Source organism: Dermacentor albipictus, chromosome 3, assembly GCF_038994185.2.
Source record: "Dermacentor albipictus isolate Rhodes 1998 colony chromosome 3, USDA_Dalb.pri_finalv2, whole genome shotgun sequence".
Classification (NCBI taxonomy): Eukaryota; Metazoa; Arthropoda; class Arachnida; order Ixodida; family Ixodidae; genus Dermacentor; species Dermacentor albipictus.
In genome coordinates this window covers 96,743,100-96,759,607 of record NC_091823.1, presented here as the reverse complement: position 1 = coordinate 96,759,607, position 16,508 = coordinate 96,743,100, and the positions used below count along the sequence as shown (strand labels likewise).

General features: G+C 48.3%; 2 protein-coding genes across 4 annotated transcripts in view; both read left to right on the top strand.

Moving 5' to 3' along the window:
* LOC135901309 (serine-rich adhesin for platelets-like) overlaps positions 1-4,476 on the top strand; it is a 44,921-nt gene extending 40,445 nt beyond the window's left edge. The window contains exon 12 of the mRNA XM_065431053.1: positions 2,666-4,476. Coding sequence (XP_065287125.1) covers positions 2,666-4,369 — 1,704 coding nt within the window. The 3' untranslated portion in view covers positions 4,370-4,476. The remainder of the gene's footprint in view (positions 1-2,665) is intronic.
* A 5,649-nt stretch (positions 4,477-10,125) lies between these two features.
* LOC135901365 (uncharacterized) lies at positions 10,126-16,173 on the top strand. Of its 3 annotated transcripts, none has more exons than XM_065431127.1 (5): positions 10,126-10,541; positions 11,760-11,784; positions 12,459-12,517; positions 14,025-14,335; positions 15,665-16,173. In XM_065431127.1, the coding sequence occupies exons 3-5, from the start codon at positions 12,487-12,489 to the stop codon at positions 15,989-15,991; spliced, it is 669 nt and encodes a 222-aa protein (XP_065287199.1). In that variant the 5' UTR covers positions 10,126-10,541; positions 11,760-11,784; positions 12,459-12,486; the 3' UTR covers positions 15,992-16,173. The 3 variants fall into 3 exon arrangements, with proteins under 3 accessions (XP_065287199.1, XP_065287198.1, XP_065287197.1); XM_065431126.1 differs by lacking the exon at positions 11,760-11,784 and adding an exon at positions 11,697-11,733; XM_065431125.1 differs by lacking the exon at positions 11,760-11,784 and having other exon boundaries at positions 10,131-10,541.
* The last annotated feature ends 335 nt before the right edge of the window (positions 16,174-16,508 follow it).

Sequence of the window (16,508 nt, the reverse complement as noted above, 5' to 3'; positions counted from 1 at the left end):
TTAATATTTATTATTTATTGTCCACCCAATCGTAGCAATTGCTAAGATTGGGTGGACGTCTCATTTTCCTAAATAAGTTCATCTGTGTTGTTTCAGCACTTTAGTACTTTAGTGTAAAATATTTAGTTTCCCTTGATGCACTACCCTTTATGCTGTTCTTTCTGCTTTCGACTGCCTACACCCACTTATTCTGTGTTAAAACATGTACTACCTTTTGTGCTCTTACTTGTTTGTTTAAACCTGTTACATTTTGGCAAATTACCAGTTGATTTCTGTTTGGTACTATTGCCAACTGCTACGACAAACGGGAAGGGACGCTGGGTTCATGAACCTACTGATGCAGTCTTAAAGCGCAACTCTTAAACTCTTAGGTGCCCGTGCCTGCGGCGAGCGTCAGCTTCGTACCTCGGCGCCTTCGTAAACGAGCGAACGCGCGTAGCGAAGGATGAAAGACCGAATGAGGAGCGTGGGTGACAGAGGGCGATAACGCAGAGACAGCGAGGAGGATAGCAGATGAGGAGGGTGGCACGGAACCATTAGGCAGAAAGCAGAGGAGGAGGATATTACAAAAGCGGTAGAAGAAATGCGTTGTGCCGCGCAAGACAGGTTTTGCGGCGGCGATGCCTGCGAGATGGAGCCAGTATAGCGCGCGTCGTCTGTTCACGGATGACGCCACCGATACCGTATATGGAAACAAAGTGCTGCATGAGCCGTGGTCTGTCTGCGGTGGCTGCGTTGAATTGCACTCACGCGTCACCCACGCGCTACCTCTTGCGATCTCCTTATTAGCGAGGCAGTCGTGCCACACTTCGCTCCATTTGCAATGTGCTGCACGACACAGATTGTCCTCGTCGCCAAACGTCGCCATATGTCGCCAAATGAAAACACTTATTCAGCTGCACCCAAATTTCGCATTATCCAATATTGTAATCATCGACGATTTTTTTTACCTTCGCCCTCTTCAAGGGAGTAGAGAAATAAAGACAATTCAATGCCCTTCAATGGACACCACAATAAGATATTTCCCTTGTGGAATAAGATATTTCCCTCCCTTGTGGATCTAAGGCACCTGCCGCACATTAGGGAAGTAGTTTATTCAAGCTCGGCGAATGCACCGCTTTTGGTCACATTCTGCCGACACGCTATCTGTCATCAACCAATTGAGCGTGCATCTCGATAACGTCCCACCAGAGGCGTATGCGTTGTTCACTCGTTGGGGGTACCAAAAGATTAATGGATTTATTTTTCAAGCGGGTCAACTTATTAGCGTTGCTTTCAAGTCGCGATTTCTTTTTAACGGCACCCCTACTACTCCTGACTGGCGCTGAGACCACTAGCCGTTATATTTCACACAGTTCTCTGAATAAAGTGCTTTAAATTAGACCTTTCTAGAGGAAAAAGTGATACGACGAAAAAGTATGTGATATTGCTTACTTTGCGACAAGCTGGTTTTTCGGTGCTTGACAGCATCATCGCGTCACCCGACTTTTATTTCTGACACACATTTGTGTGTGATGCTCTTTAGTCAGGTACACATGTCAGAAGATGGCGTGATCAGCGGCAAGTACCGTAGCCGCGAAAGAAAACATCGCCTACATTAAAACTGAACGCTGTGAACATTAAAAAATATATTTCGCAGTTCCGCCCGAAAGGCGAAGCACCGATTGCGATAACAAATTAGTAGATAGCTGCACGAAGTCAGGATAATAGTCTTATTGGCCGTATAAACTTGAACGCATTCGCTTGCCAACTAAGTTAACAATGATACAATGTGTATGCGTGGCTCAACGATGACCTTGAAACAGACACAAGGAGACAGCGCTGTCTTTGTGTGTCTACTTCTTTCTACGTCCTTGTTCAGTCGCGCTTACACATTCTATCACGGATTCAAACCAACTGGCCCGTCAACGTGTTTTAACTAAAGTAACCAGCACGGTGTCACGCGCGCACAGGTACACATAAACACATCTCGCTCGATGAGCGCGGAAACTCGCTGTGAAAATTCTGGAGTGAGGAATCGCGGCAGCAGCACGGCGAATTCACCGTCATGTATGTCTCACTTCCGCGCGAACGAATCGTTGAAAGCACAGCGTATACGAAGCTACCGGCACTACGCTCACTCTGCAAACATCGCATATCGCTTTGAAGATGAGGCCCGCGCGGTCATGAGCTTTAGCCCCGTCGCATATAGCTTTCAAGTCACACGAGAGCCGGCCACCCGTCCCTACGGCATCCGCAAAAGCATAAATTCCCTTTCTCTATGGCAAAAGCGTCTACTACGGCGTCCGCGATTCGCGTGGCTAACGCCGTAGTAGACGCCGCGGTTGTCTCCATGGGGTGGCGGGCGAGGAGGACATCGAGGCATCGTAGCCGCAGCCGGAGAAGAACGCCCTTCGTCCCTCGGCTCACCTAGGCTCACATCCCTGCCTCGCGCGCCACAGGAGAGGGCACGCATCCGGGCCGCGTTCCTCGATCGCGCACGCGAGATAGAACCGCGTTCGCCGGCTCACCCTCACACGCTTTTGCTCATACGGAACCTCACCGAGACGCCGACGCCGACGGCATCAATGCGCCTGGAGTGTCCATATCATTGCTACCGCAACAAACAAGCGACACCCATTCAAGAGGCACAGTGTGTTTTTGCAATGCTGCACTCTTTCCGCAGGTCGCAACCACGCTGGATTCCGCCGCAGACGCACAAGACGCGTCGAAACCCACGCAGCCGCGCGTGCGAGCTGTCAACGTGCGCTCCGAGCCACTCAGGGCGCGAAGCCCGTTCGCGATGCGCAAGCACTTCTCGGAGCCGTTCAACGCGAAAGAGATCGCCGCTGTCCTCGACAAGACGGGCCACCGCGATGATGAGTGGAGCTTAAGCTCGCCCTTCAGTTCGAGCGAGTTTGACTCGTTCAACACGCCTTCCTCGTCAGCTGCCGGCGGCGCGGCTACGGAGGGCGGCATCTACGACACCGACGCCCTGATGCCGAGTTCGATCCCGACGGTCACGGCCACAAGTGAACAGGGCGAAGAGGCTTGGTGCAACGGCCCGACGCTGCCCTCTTCCCTCTGCGAGTCGCACAGCCACCCGCGCATTCCCACGTACGTGCTGCTGCCGCCGGCCGACAGTTCGCTCTACGCCGCGGGCTCCACCACCGAGACGGACGTTCATCTCTCGACGATAACGGCTGACAGTACGCCCCAGCCGGAGATCTTGGACGAAGCCGCGGGGGTGGCAACGCCGCCACCAGTCCTACCCCGCGTCCGGCAGCGTACTGAAGCGGTAAAATCGCCGCCGCCACCGGTGACTGTGGAATACAGCGCGGCTCCGAAAGAACGCAAGACCCGAAAGTCGAGAGCCGACCTACAAGCAAATGGCGCCGCTCCATCGCGACCGATACCTCTGCCTCGGAGGATAAAAGACATTCTGTCCAGCAACGTCAGCAGCGTGTGGCGGACGTCGCGGGATAATACGGCGGTAACAGTGTGTGCAACCTTCGCGGAGACCCTCACAGTCGGAACGTCACCAACGCCTCGTATCTCGCCGAGCACGTTGTTTCCCGTGTCCTCGACGGTCACGATGTCCAGCTGCAAGGTGCACGCGAGCGCCACCTATGGAAGTCGAGGGCGCGACACGCCTACCTCGCACGACCGCAACGACCGCGCTACGGGAGCGGCGACGATATGCACTATGAGCGCCGTCGTCGAAGCGCCTTCCTCCAAGCGCGAGTCGAAGCCGGCTAGAAGGAAGGAAAAGAAGGCGACCCGCAAGAACAGCTCGTTGCCGCGCTTCTTCTTTGGCCGACACCGCGACAGCGACGGCGGTGACGACGCGTCCAGCGTCCGGTCGGAATCGAGCGGCACTACCGACGGCCTGCGACTGTCGCTGATCATGGCTAAGCTGGGCATCCTGCCTTCTTCGCACCGGTTCTTCTCGTCGACGACGACGACGGACACCGGCGGATCGTCGCTGGAGACGGTGCTGCCTTCGCGTCACGGCGCCGGCGATCGCGGCGGCCACTTCGGCAACGCCGACGGCGCGTCACCGCAGCGAGCCGTCTTCGGCGCCGAGAGCGGCGGCGCGCCCAGCTCGAGGCAGCTGCCCAGGGTGTGGCCCGAGCCGTCGACGTCTTTCTCGGTGGTCGAGACCAGCGACGCCGAGTCGGTCGTTGCGGTCGACTCGCGCGCCGACGCCCTGCCCTTCGAGCGGGAAGTCCTTCGGCGTGACCGCAGGGGTGAGCAGAGGCGACGCAGCGCCTCTCCCCCGAGGAGCGCCGCGTACGTGTCGCCGGACCCGGAATGGTTCTCGTGCTCGTCCCGTATCTCAGACAGGCAGCCGCCCTCGCGATCTCGCCGCAGGAAAACGAGCGAATGACTCACGGGAAACTGCCGCGTTGCGTTTGACGCCGCCCCTATAACGTTTCGCCTTTTTAGACCCCTTCGCGCCCCCGTGTACTATATAGCTCCTCTTTGTCCTCTTGATTGTCGAAATGCAGTTATAGTACAGCAGCCGCTCGTTTGAAAATGAGCTCCAGCTCACCGTTGACTTGCGCGCAGTGTCTGAACGCGCGCACACCAACTCCTTGCATGTCATGGATGGTCGTCCCCACCGCGGCCAATCCTAAACGAGCCCACATGGCGGCGTGACTTCGATACTTTGTAGTTTATGCGAATGCTAGCGCTGGCCTGCTTTGCTACGCTCCTCGACATGACCTATGAATTATGAGCCGTACTCACCTCGGCTACAGTCTAGCCGACCACAGACTACTGTGGGTCTTGACGTCGTCCACATTTGCGCGTTTGGTTATTTTGAATTCAATCTGCTGCGCAGATTACGATATGCTGGTTTCAAGAACAAGTTGCATAGGCGACATATCATTTCGACTAGAGATTGGTCTTGTGTGCATCATGAAGGTTTTGCGACAAGTGTGACCATCGACTTAATATTAAGCAGGCGTTCTGGAAATAAATAGACAAATAGCGTGGAATATGTCTAGTGATATCTGATAACGTAACTATGGTGCAGCTGAGGACTAAAATGTCATAAGCGCACTAGGGAAGTTTGCAAAAGGGCGTGACATGTTTGCTCGAGTGAGAGTGTACGGATATATCGTAGGGGTACTTCGTTCGCGTTTTTGTACAACAGACAAACACTTTCGTCGTTTGCTTAGAGTGTCCCACACTGGAACAGCGACCGGAACTGATAGTTGCAATGAGGCACAATGTCACGCGGTGTCTCATCCTATTTTCTTTTTTTTTATATTGTATTTCATGTAGTCCCGACGATGTATGGCTATGCGCTTTATAACAAACACTGCTAACGCCGAAGGTGATTAGAACACATACGTTGTATTAGTGCTTAAAGTTTCGTGCTGAGTAATCCGCTGCTATGAGTTGATATGAACGTATACCGAAGCAACGCTGTAAGGAATGTGGTAATCGGCACTGGTTTTGGCCCAGATTGCGCGCGATTTACAGCAATATGTTTAAAAAATGGGCCTAATTTTGTGTGATTATGACTTCACAAAGACACTGGTGTTAATGTGGGTTTGTAAATTTTCAGGATATTGACAGGGCAAGTTGCACGGCCATCATTACTACATCTGCCTATTAAGTACTTTGCTGGACAAATGTTTCTCTTGGTAATCTCGATTTACTGCATCTACCGACCTTATTCTATGCATTTAGATACTCTAATCTTATTAATCTGTTCCTTTAATAACATTGGGAGAGAGAGGCAGACAGCTGAAATTCAAGAGCAAGCGCGTGTACTCTAGTTGTAATCAGAAATAGTTAATTGAGCAAGTCATGTCATGGAAGATTTGTCATGTCGTGGAAGGTTTTAATAAACCTGTGGTTTATTACAGTAAAAACATGGGCACGGGCCTCGAGGTAAGAAACATGCAATAGAGATTTTAATTCAAATTGAAAAACGAAACCCTTTAATTGCCGTCACTATAACAACGCGCTGTTGTTGTTGTTGCACGTGTAATTTGCATAGCATATGATAGGAATAAACTTTATTTGCCCAACGGTTATTCCTGTTGGTGCTCGGGGCTAGGCTGCCAGGGGTCCATAGCCCGAGTGAAATCTTCCGAGATCCTCGGCAATGGCCCAGGCCTGCTGGACTGCCCACTCCTGGTCTTCGGGTGCGTCGCTGTGGAGGGCGGCTGGACATCTCTCGGCGATGCACTACCCCATCAATTTGCTAAATACCCCGCTTAAGTTCGAACGTAAGCGAAAGAGTAATCGAGGTACACGAATACCCTGCGTATGTAAGGTTAATAGTGTGATTTTTCCTGTGCAGCAGCGCCAGCAACTTCATCAATAGCATATGATGCTCGCCACTCGGAATGTTGGCCTAATTTATTTGTGATTTATTGTTTCCACATTATAGCAGCAGTGTATAGTAACTATCCTGTGCTATTGCCTACAATACTGTGCTAACTATTCTACAGGTATTCCTCATAAACCGCGTGCGTTGACCAGAGGACTTGTTTAGCGCACGACCGTTGATGATGCTGTCACGTGGTAATGAAGGTGAAAAACCAAACGCTTCCATGACAGTGGGTTAAAAACTCGCGTGCGTTCAAGAAAAACACTATTCGCCTCTTGGGCGCACGCTGATTATACGGGAGTCTCTCGCTATAGAAGCGGCGAGAACATTCAAGGAAATTTGGAGACGCAGCGCGCAGCCTGCACCGAGCGATAAATTTGTGACAGTGATGACCTAGTGAAATACGGTAACCAGCAAAGGCCTAACAATTTACGCCTGATTATGCTCTGTATTTGCGCTCAGATGAATAACGGAAAGATTGAATTGTATTATGCCGGCATTGGCGTTTACCTGCAGTGACGATTTGGCATGATTTGAGAGCGCAAAGAAAAAGACACGGCATGAAAGAAAACGGTAGACACGGGACAAGCGCTTATTTCATCTCTATCATTTTATTTCGTGCCGTGTCTGTGTTTTTTGCGCCCTTGGATCATGTCACATGTGCACGAACTAGGCCTTTTGAAAGTCCTTTTCAGTAACGGCCGTGTGCGACTATAGTAGCCTGCTTCTCGACTTGCACGGTGCTCATTTCGGCCCGCTGTGCTCGGAGCTGTCACGCATGGTAACGTATGGTATGGGAGCATGGTAAATTTAGCACAAGTCATCTACAATGTGTCCCGGTATCATTCAAATGCAACTAAACCTGCAGTGTCCAAAGCCGAAACGACGATCTGGTACATGTCTGCTACATACGCCACGGTGGCGTAGCGGCTATGGTGTTACGCTGCTAAGCACGAGGTCGCGGGATCGAATCCTGGCTGCGGCGGCCGCATTTCGATGGGGCGAAATCCCTGTCCCGTGCATTTACTCCGCGTTTAAGTATCTCCTGGTGGTCAAAATTATTCCGTAGTCCCCCACTACGGCGTACCTCATAATCAAATCGTGGTTTTGGCTCGTAAGACCTCAGAATTCAATTCAATTCAAATGTCCGCCGTAGGCTCATTAGTCAAGTATATACTCGCACTGGTCGCATGTGCAATTGTTTCAAGCTGCAGTGTCTTTCTCTCGCAGCAGTCGCGCCAACGTTCCTCCGACGAACATTTTCATTCGGGTGTCATCTGATTATAGCATGTATGTTCGAAATGCAAATCTTGAATGTTAAGCGCAGCACGTCCTCAGTGTTTCTTCCTGTTTTGACCGTTAGAAAGACATTCTCGTCGACAACCATTCCTGACAACGCCAGCATCTCGGTGGCTTCCTCATTTTTTCCATAACCTCAACAACTCTTGGAAAGGCCGGCCTCTTTACTATTGCAAAAACCTTTATTTTGCTCCTTACACGCCTGCATTTTTCTACCCGTTCTTCCCCCTCTACCCGAACTCCTATCCTTCAAATACCACCGCAAGTCTTACAAACTCGACAAAGCAGCTAGAGGGCTCTGATTACTCTTCGACTTGTTAAGAGGCCACCAGAAAGAAATGTTATCGTTGTCCTTATGGAGGACACCCAAACCTCTACCATACTACGTTGGAATGCTCCAAACAACCCGGCCTTCCTACAATACCCAACGCCTCCTCATCCCACGGGGAAGCCGCTTTTTCCAGCACAGCCTTGGACTATCAGCAATACTAGAGTGACCGGGCCAGCCCCGGATAACAGAAGCAAATGGGGCCTTCGAGTGAGGGCTTCACCCTCTGGGACTATATTAACAAATAACAAATAAAGTTTCCTACTGCTACTACTACTACTACTACTACTACTACTACTACTACTACTACTACTACTACTACTACTACTACTACTACTACTACTACTATAATTTCGATTTGTTAAGGGTCTGCTAAAAAGAAGGTTGTCTAGGTAGGCTTCACTTGTGCATTTTGCTCCTGTAATACCGGAACCGTCAGCTTTTTTTTTTTTTTTGCTGATTCGGAAAATATACAGACTAGCCATAGGACTACCGATCAGCACCAGCACGGACAAGTTGCTGCAATTAGGCCTACACAACACTATAGACGAGCTCATTGAAGCGCAATATACGGCACAATATGAACGCCTCTCTAAGACTAGAGCAGGCAGACACATCCTAGAGAGATTAGACATAGGTTACCACACACAGCATGGTGTCAAGGTGGACATCCCGAGAGATACAAAGGAAAGATTGGTAATACCTCCCTTACCAAAGAACATGCACCCAGAATACAATGAGGACAGAAGAAAGAACAGAGCGAAGCAAATGCAGAAGAAATTTGGCAGCGACAAGGACGCAGTGTTCGTAGAGGCGGCTCGATACAGTCACAGACGGGGATTTACGGCAGCCGTAATCGATAGGGATAAACGGTGCAAGACATGCGCGACGATACGCACCACAAGTAACGAGATAGCTGAAGAAGTAGCCATAGCGCTCGCAGCAGCTCAGACTAACGCAACCGTGATAGTCAGCGACTCTCAGACGGCAATAAGAAACTTTGCCAACGGCCGAATCTCCCCGGAGGCACTACGAATTCTTCTTGCAGGAGGGCAAAATTACAAAAGAAAGATATACATCACCTGGACACCCGCTCACACCCTCGCGGAGGACGGCAACAGCGAGGCGGCACATGACGCGGCTCGAGGGCTTACGGACCGAGCCGCAGTCGCAAGTGACGCCCCGACACCCTCCGGACGTGACGGTGCGGTAAATGAATGGGAGTGGGAAGACAGAATGACAACATATAATGACATTACGAAACATTATAGGTTACAGAGGTGCATATTCCCGCGACCTCACGCAAAATTGACAAAAAAGCAGTCTGTCGCATGGCGGCAGTTACAAACTAGGACGTATCCGAATCCTGCGCTCTCGCACATCATATATCCGGATGTATATCCTACGGACATATGCAAAACATGTGAATCCAGAGCCACTCTGGAGCATATATTATGGGAATGCCGAGGGCTAAATAACAATAAAGAAAACGCGGCCTCTAGCAGCAGCCTTCGCACGCGCTGGGAAGCCGCGCTGCTCAGCCCCGCCCTCGAAAATCAACTATGGGCCGTCCAGCGGGCCGAGGATGCCGCCCGGACCCAAGAACTCCTGGCCGTCACCTAGGCGGGGCCTTTGGCCCTCCCTACCAACTCGCAGGGCACACAATAAAGTTCTTTCCTCCTCCTCCTGTTAAGCCAGAAAAGGCGCAATAACGAACACTTCGGTGTGCCAGCTCCTTTTGACGTCATGAGATGAGGGCCGAGACTGCGCGAGACTAGGTAGGCGTTTATCAATAAACAATGATTATATATACGTTTGATTCCGATAAACCCAAACACTGAATCCAGGGTTTCTCTTAAATTCTTTGTAAATCTTGTGCAAATAGTTTTTGAGTACGTAATGATATACTGGCTCGCAGTGGCTCGGATACAAGCAATGTTACGTACGCTTATAATTAGCCTTCTGCCGCTACATGAATGCAAATCGAGTCTCGAATACTTCACACGTCTATAGTAACTGAATGTGCCTAGGCGATTGCATGAGCGTTCAAGACAGAAAAAAAAGAAGCAGATTGTCAGTATCTGATTTATAGCCGCTTCTGTAAAACTGTTTCCCAGCAATGGAAGATAAAGTCTCTGCTGCGATGGTGATGACGACCTAGTTAGGAAACGCTCCTTCGTGCTGAAGAGGAACACTTGTTTACTTTCTTATCACGAAGCCGGGCAACAGACGACTCTGATGCCGTCTGTCGTGTCTTCGATTTATCGCTCAAGAAGCCCTGCAGGCATGCTGCCTCCGGTCATATCGTATCGACGATAATGTGATCGAGTGGGTCGAACGGACGTCGTCACCTTGACGGGAACGTCTCTATGGAGAACATTATCCCCGAGAAGACATGAGGGAGGCTGCGTGGAGTCGCTGTTACTAAAGCGGTGATCTCGGTGCACCGGCGGGTTGGATGCATAACTAGGTTTGCGCGAAGTTTATCTTCTATAACTTTAACACACTGTCGACAACTGAGCATCGCCGTTACATCTTCATTCTCCTTCTCTGTCGCCAGTTCATTCGTGTCGACAGTACGAGGTACGTGAAAATTTACTCCCGCAAATCGGGCAGCATTTCGCTAGATAGGCGATTATGATGATGATGCCTTTAAATGCATGGGGTATCTGACCGCTCTACGATATTGGCCAAGAGTTGGGTTGCTTTTGTAATTAAATTAGATGAGTAATTTAACGAATAATATTTACTTAATCAGTCAGCCTTAGTCATCCAGAACAACGGCTCTGACAAAACATTTTGATATTTTCTTTCTCTTCGTCTTTGTTGCCGACGTTATTCCTGCAGTCGTCATCGTCAATGTCGTGCCATTGTCCTCGTCCTTGTAATCGTCCTTTTTATTTCCTTCAAAAACGTTGTCCCCATTCACTACTGCAGTCGTTACGATCATCTTCGTTTGCCTTGGCTTACAATCTTGTCGTAATCGTTCTCGCAGCTTTCCTATTTGTTAATGTTGCATCGTAATCACTGTAATCACTGTCTTATTTGAGACCGTTGTCTTTCATTCCTGTCGATCATTGTTTTGGCCGCTTTCTTCTAATCGGTGATGTTGTCTTTCGCGCCATCGTCTTTATCCTTGTCGAAGTTGTCGACAGCCATTGCGGTTCTCGCCCTCCCGAAACTTCACAGCTTTTTCATAGTCGATTGAGCAACTTTCCTAGTGCACTCGCAAGCTTTTCTATTTTTTTTTTTCTCGCTCAGTACCTCCTTTCTGGAGGAACACAACAGAGGCGGAGCTGCAGCAGGGCAGTGTAAACCTGGGTTACAAGTGTAGTACCCATGCACATCACTACGTTAAGCGCGCCGAATGCCTGTGTAGTAGTCAAACCAAACGACCAGTTCGCATATACATGCGCTCTGTAAAAGCAATTTAATCTTTCTATAAGCACTACCAGGGCAAATTGTTTCTCTCTGAAGTAGCAACCACCTTTCGCTGCTCTTGCGAGCCATGTCTTCCACTACTCAGCGCTTTCGTGAACTTCAAAAGAAATAAGTACATTTTTTTACAAAAGCCCATCGGTTCTTCATTTTCCGGCTGCCGCGCTATTTACCGCTCGTCTATGTTTAGCGATCATGCTTCTGTTAGCCTTGTGTTCTACGTTCTTTAAATGTGCAACATAGATAGACGTTGTACTGGTAACCTGTGACCAGCGCTTTGCTAAACTGTGCCGTATTAAGAGGAAGCTTTACCTCGGCCGCTCCTATCTAAATACATGTAAGATAAGAATTCATTTTTCTCAGCAACCATTGCACCAAATTTGACGAGGTTTGTTGCATTTAAAGGAAAAAACTTAAAATCTAGTAACTATTGGTTTCCAATTTTTTATTTATATGGTAAATTTTCATTAACGATTGGCAAAAATCGCAAATTTTCAGAAAACGAAACTATCAAGCTTACAACTTTGTAACTCATCAACGAAAAATAATATCACTTTTCTGTGAATTGCATCTAATAGTGCATCTAAAGCTGACAAAATTGATATTTTACACATGAATTAAAAACATTTAGTAATATGTAAACACAGCTATTACAGAACCCTTGTAAACAACGTAACAAATTCATGTAACATGTAAAATGACATATCGAATTTGTCCGCTTTCAATGATCTAATGGATTCTATTTCAGAACCGCGATATCTGTTCTTGATGCGGAGCTATGAATTTGTAAACTTAGTGCTTCGATTTTTTTCATACTTTCGAAATTTTGAAAATCTTTTTAAAAACGCAGGACCTAAATCGAAACTCCGCTCCAAACAGTCACAAAAATTAACTTTCTCTCTCGAATGCAACAACTTTCATTAAAATCGGTCAAAGGGTTATCTCGGAAAAAGGGTTTTGCGTTTTGCATGTACTTGAATAGGCCGCGTCGGAGTTGGGCCCGAGCGAAAGCTTCCTCTTAACTCTCGGCTCTTCTTTTTTTACATTTTCCATCTCAACCAGCTGACATCTAAATAAAGAGCCCGTGGCCATGGTGACAACCGTCTGGCTCGTTTTAGCGGGTGAGTGAGTTTTTCTGGCTTTCTCATTAGTTTGCCAATGATCAGTTCACGATAGAAGAAGGGGAGGAAAAAACATAAAGCCCTATTGTCAAGTAATAACGCCGTAAGTTCTAATAAATCTGTTTTTTTTAACAATGTGTACACTAACACTAGCGTTTTTGTTACACACATTCATGGCCGGCGTTCGCGAAAACAAAACAAAAATATTATACTATACTACATGCAATCAAGCAACCAAAGCCTTACATGGACTATTAAGAAATATTCGTGTGCATTAAACAGTCCTAATTCAACTTGCAGACTGTGAGAAATTCTGCAACGGCAGCTACCGAATGATTTCGACTCCCTGGGGTCATTTCAAATGCAAGGAGAAACTCTATACAGGATTGTATTTGAATTCTTGCTCTCTCTCTAAATGCCTCCACCGCGGGCTGTAATCAAAGCCGTGACGTCATGCTTAGCAGCAGGACGCCACAGCCATTACGTCACCGTGGCGGAGCGCTTGCATTCAAACGTAGTTCAGGGTTCTGGACCTTGGCAGTAAGAAAAAATAAAACATCTTTAAAAAGCTTCCCATGCCCAAAATAACGCCATGGGCACTGATCTGCCATTGCCGGAACCAGGTCATGATAAATGGCCTGTTGCATCTGATGTGCACACATGCCGCTCGTTCTGAAGGGTAATCTAGCAGGCACCTACACAAGGGCCATAAACGCACCGATGATCGTCCATTAGGCGGCTTTGGTGGGCTTCGTTTTTGGACAGGTAGTGGCTGGCGCTTTTTAGAATCAGTTCGCGCTACGCGGAAGGTCGACGACTCTTCAAAGTGCAAAACATAAAAAACTGACTGGCTCACTTTGTAGGTTGCCTGTTGATACGACTTCAATTTCGTTGCCTTCTTGTGGCCCTGTACTTTTTATTATGGAACATGTATCAAACTCCTATGGGCAAAGGTCACCAACAAGCCTATTGCCTCTGTTATAGTGGGGCGTTTAAACATCAAATCTAGTTATTTTCAGAAAGACCGCTACCAACGGCAGACAGATAGTGTTGCGTCCATAAATCAATAGAATTTTTATGGATAGGCTACCTATAGGATTGATTGAATACGCCCTATATATTTTTTAACAAAATCTCACAATATCTTTTTAGGAACGAGGAGGTAACTCCGTGGCCACAGATTTCCTGCTTCTCACTACGAGGTCACTAATTTGAATCTTGGGTCGAAGTGATAGCCCCAAGCCCTCTGAACGACGGCGGATCAAAAATTAGTTTGATTCTTGGCCACAGTGGTTGCATTTTGACTGGAATGCAAGAAGACTGTTGTACATCGTGCTTAGAGCACATGCAAAAGTATCCCAAGTGGTCGAAATTAATCTGGAGCCCACCACTACGGCGCCTCTCATAGTTGCACTGTCACTTTAGAACGTTGTAACACCACAAATCAATCGATCATCCTAGACTAGAGCGGAATACTGTTTTTCTCTCAAACTGGTGTAATGTTCAGCGCTGTCTGCCGGTTGCCGTGTGACCGGTGGCCAGCAGCTGCCCTTCTGGGACGCCAACAGCTACGTGGACCAGATGATCCTGACGAGACTGCGGGCACACAGGGAGGACGTCGATCCCCTAGAGGTGCCGCCATTCGCTCTCCACAACAGCCACGATAAGCGGTACGGCCCGGTGCGCTTTCAGGCGTCGAACGTCACCGGCCTGAGCCGAGTCGCGCGATTGCAGCGCGGAGACCAGTGCGCCAGCGTCACCGACGAGTTCCCCGACAGGGCCAACGTCACCTGCCACGTCACCTTCGACGCCATCAAGGTGGGTGTGACAGGGAGAAGAGGCCACATCACGATGGTTTCGAAGGAACTGTAGATCCCTTATTTCTAGATTTCAAAGTGCATTGTTCGTAAGAAGTGTTCGCCGGAGGGCAGGCTTGATTGGCCGTGATTGGCCGACGTCACTTCCTAGGAATGGCCTTTGGGTGCGAAGCACTTTCTAATGGGGTGAGTTTGGAAGACAAGGACTGGGGGAGGCGCAGTGAGGCACATATGGGAGCATTCCAGAAGTTGGCGTTCATTGAAAATTTCACGTGTTCTTCTATACATCATCGTAAAGTCACGTGATGCGCCCTAGTTATCTTGCTGCTGAGTTTAAAAACCAAATTTATTTTTTCTGAAAGAAATATTGATAGTGTATGTGACACTTTCAACATTCACTGATACTAGATTCTGCCTCTGTAATTTTTCGCGTGCATTTAATTGTGTGGAAGCTGACTATGCAGAGGTTTGCGAAAATGGGGAAGCAACCACAGTCATTGCAATGTGTTGACAGGTGCCTGTCTCTGTAACGCTTAACATTTTGCTTGTGCTCTCTTAACCAGTCATTTACATATCACCCTGCCTGGTCAATTCAGTTTCGGCTACATGGTAAACCATTCCTTCTGCAGAAGGAATGAAAGGGCTGTGTTGCTTGTACTGGAAAAAAGACATCACAGCCATTTCATTCCTCGCGCAGACGAAGTGCTTTACAGTGCTTTTAGTAATTCCCAGAAACACTGATTTTTCCATGTATGGCACCAATCGTCAAACATTTCAAAACCAGAGTTTGCGTTATTCCGCAAGTCACCTAGTCACCTAAGTGACAGTTTTAAAAAGGAAGCACTCGCCTGTGAACAGCTTTAACCGTACAGCTGAAGTATCGACTGATGTACGTATTTCATTAATAAAGATACTATCACATTACTAAGGACACTTCCCAGTAGAACCCCCGTGGTCACATCATGGGTCGTTGTTGTCGGCTGTTTCTGAGAAGGCAAGCTAGTTATCATTAGACAACCCAACTTAAACAGCACACGTGATCTATCGAGGACCTGTTAGGTGTAGTGTGATCTATCAACATATATATATATATATATATATATATATACATATATATATATATATATATATATATATATATATATATATATATATATATATATATACATATATATATATATATGTGGTGTGTGTGTGTGTGTGTGTGTGTGTGTGTGTGTGTGTGTGTGTGTGTGTGTGTGTGTGTGTGTGTGTGTGTGTTTGTGTGCTGATACACTTCGGACAAGTCCACGTCATCACTGCGTAGAGGCATTCGTGCAACTTCTCGCAGGTGTACCTGGACAGCCTTCTCACTCATGATGGCCACGAAGTCTTGGATATCAAAGCCAATGTGACCTTCCGAAACGTGCTGGCGCGACTTGACGTGCACTTTGCTCCGTGGTACGACCCGGTGGCCAACCTCACCGTCGGCGCCACTTTCAACGACCTCCGTTCGACCTTTGACGGCCTCACCAAGACGCCTGAGACGCAAAAGCTCCTCTGGGGCTACGAAAAGGTGGCGAAGGACATCGTCGCCCAGGCCATTACTGTGGAAGTCAGCAACGTTTTGACTAAAGTCGCGTCGGAGCTGGTATTTCCTTGCTGCAGCAGCAGGTGACAAGGGGAAACGACGCAAGGACCCGGGTGGGTCCAGCGGGACCCGGATAGAACAACGTTAACGATCGACTCCCCCCAGCAATTGTAAACAATTAGGCTGCTGCAAGTGAGCGTGTCTGTTCACGCTGGTTGATCTCAATGACCAGCGTGTGAGGAAGACATAAACTGTTTCATGTTCCTCTACCTTTGTGTCATGTCTGCCTACTTTCTGTGGTCTCTTTTGCCGAACTTTTAACCACTTAACAGATGACAAAGACTTCGGTTGAGTCATTTAACTCAGACATCGAAGGTATTGGCAATACCTATACTGCACAATTCGGCACATCGCAGTTTTATGCATAATTCATTCTCAGAGGCTCAGCTATTCGCTAACTGGCGAAGGTTTACCTGGGGAAGGCTTTCGGACAAGCGTCACCTCAACGCAGCGTGGCATGCGCCGGTTGCCTACTGGGCGCCTACCTTTTCTTCCCACACAACCGGAGACGGAAAATTTGCAGAAGGAATTCAAAGCGAGTAAA

Excerpts from the sequence above, each read along its gene's own strand:
- LOC135901365 (XM_065431127.1), top strand. The coding sequence starts at position 12,487 with ATGGTGACAACCGTCTGGCTCGTTTTAGCGG. Across the intron at positions 12,518-14,024 it reads CGTCTGGCTCGTTTTAGCGG|CGCTGTCTGCCGGTTGCCGT; the intron begins GTGAGTGAGTTT and ends TGTAATGTTCAG. Across the intron at positions 14,336-15,664 it reads TCACCTTCGACGCCATCAAG|GTGTACCTGGACAGCCTTCT; the intron begins GTGGGTGTGACA and ends AACTTCTCGCAG.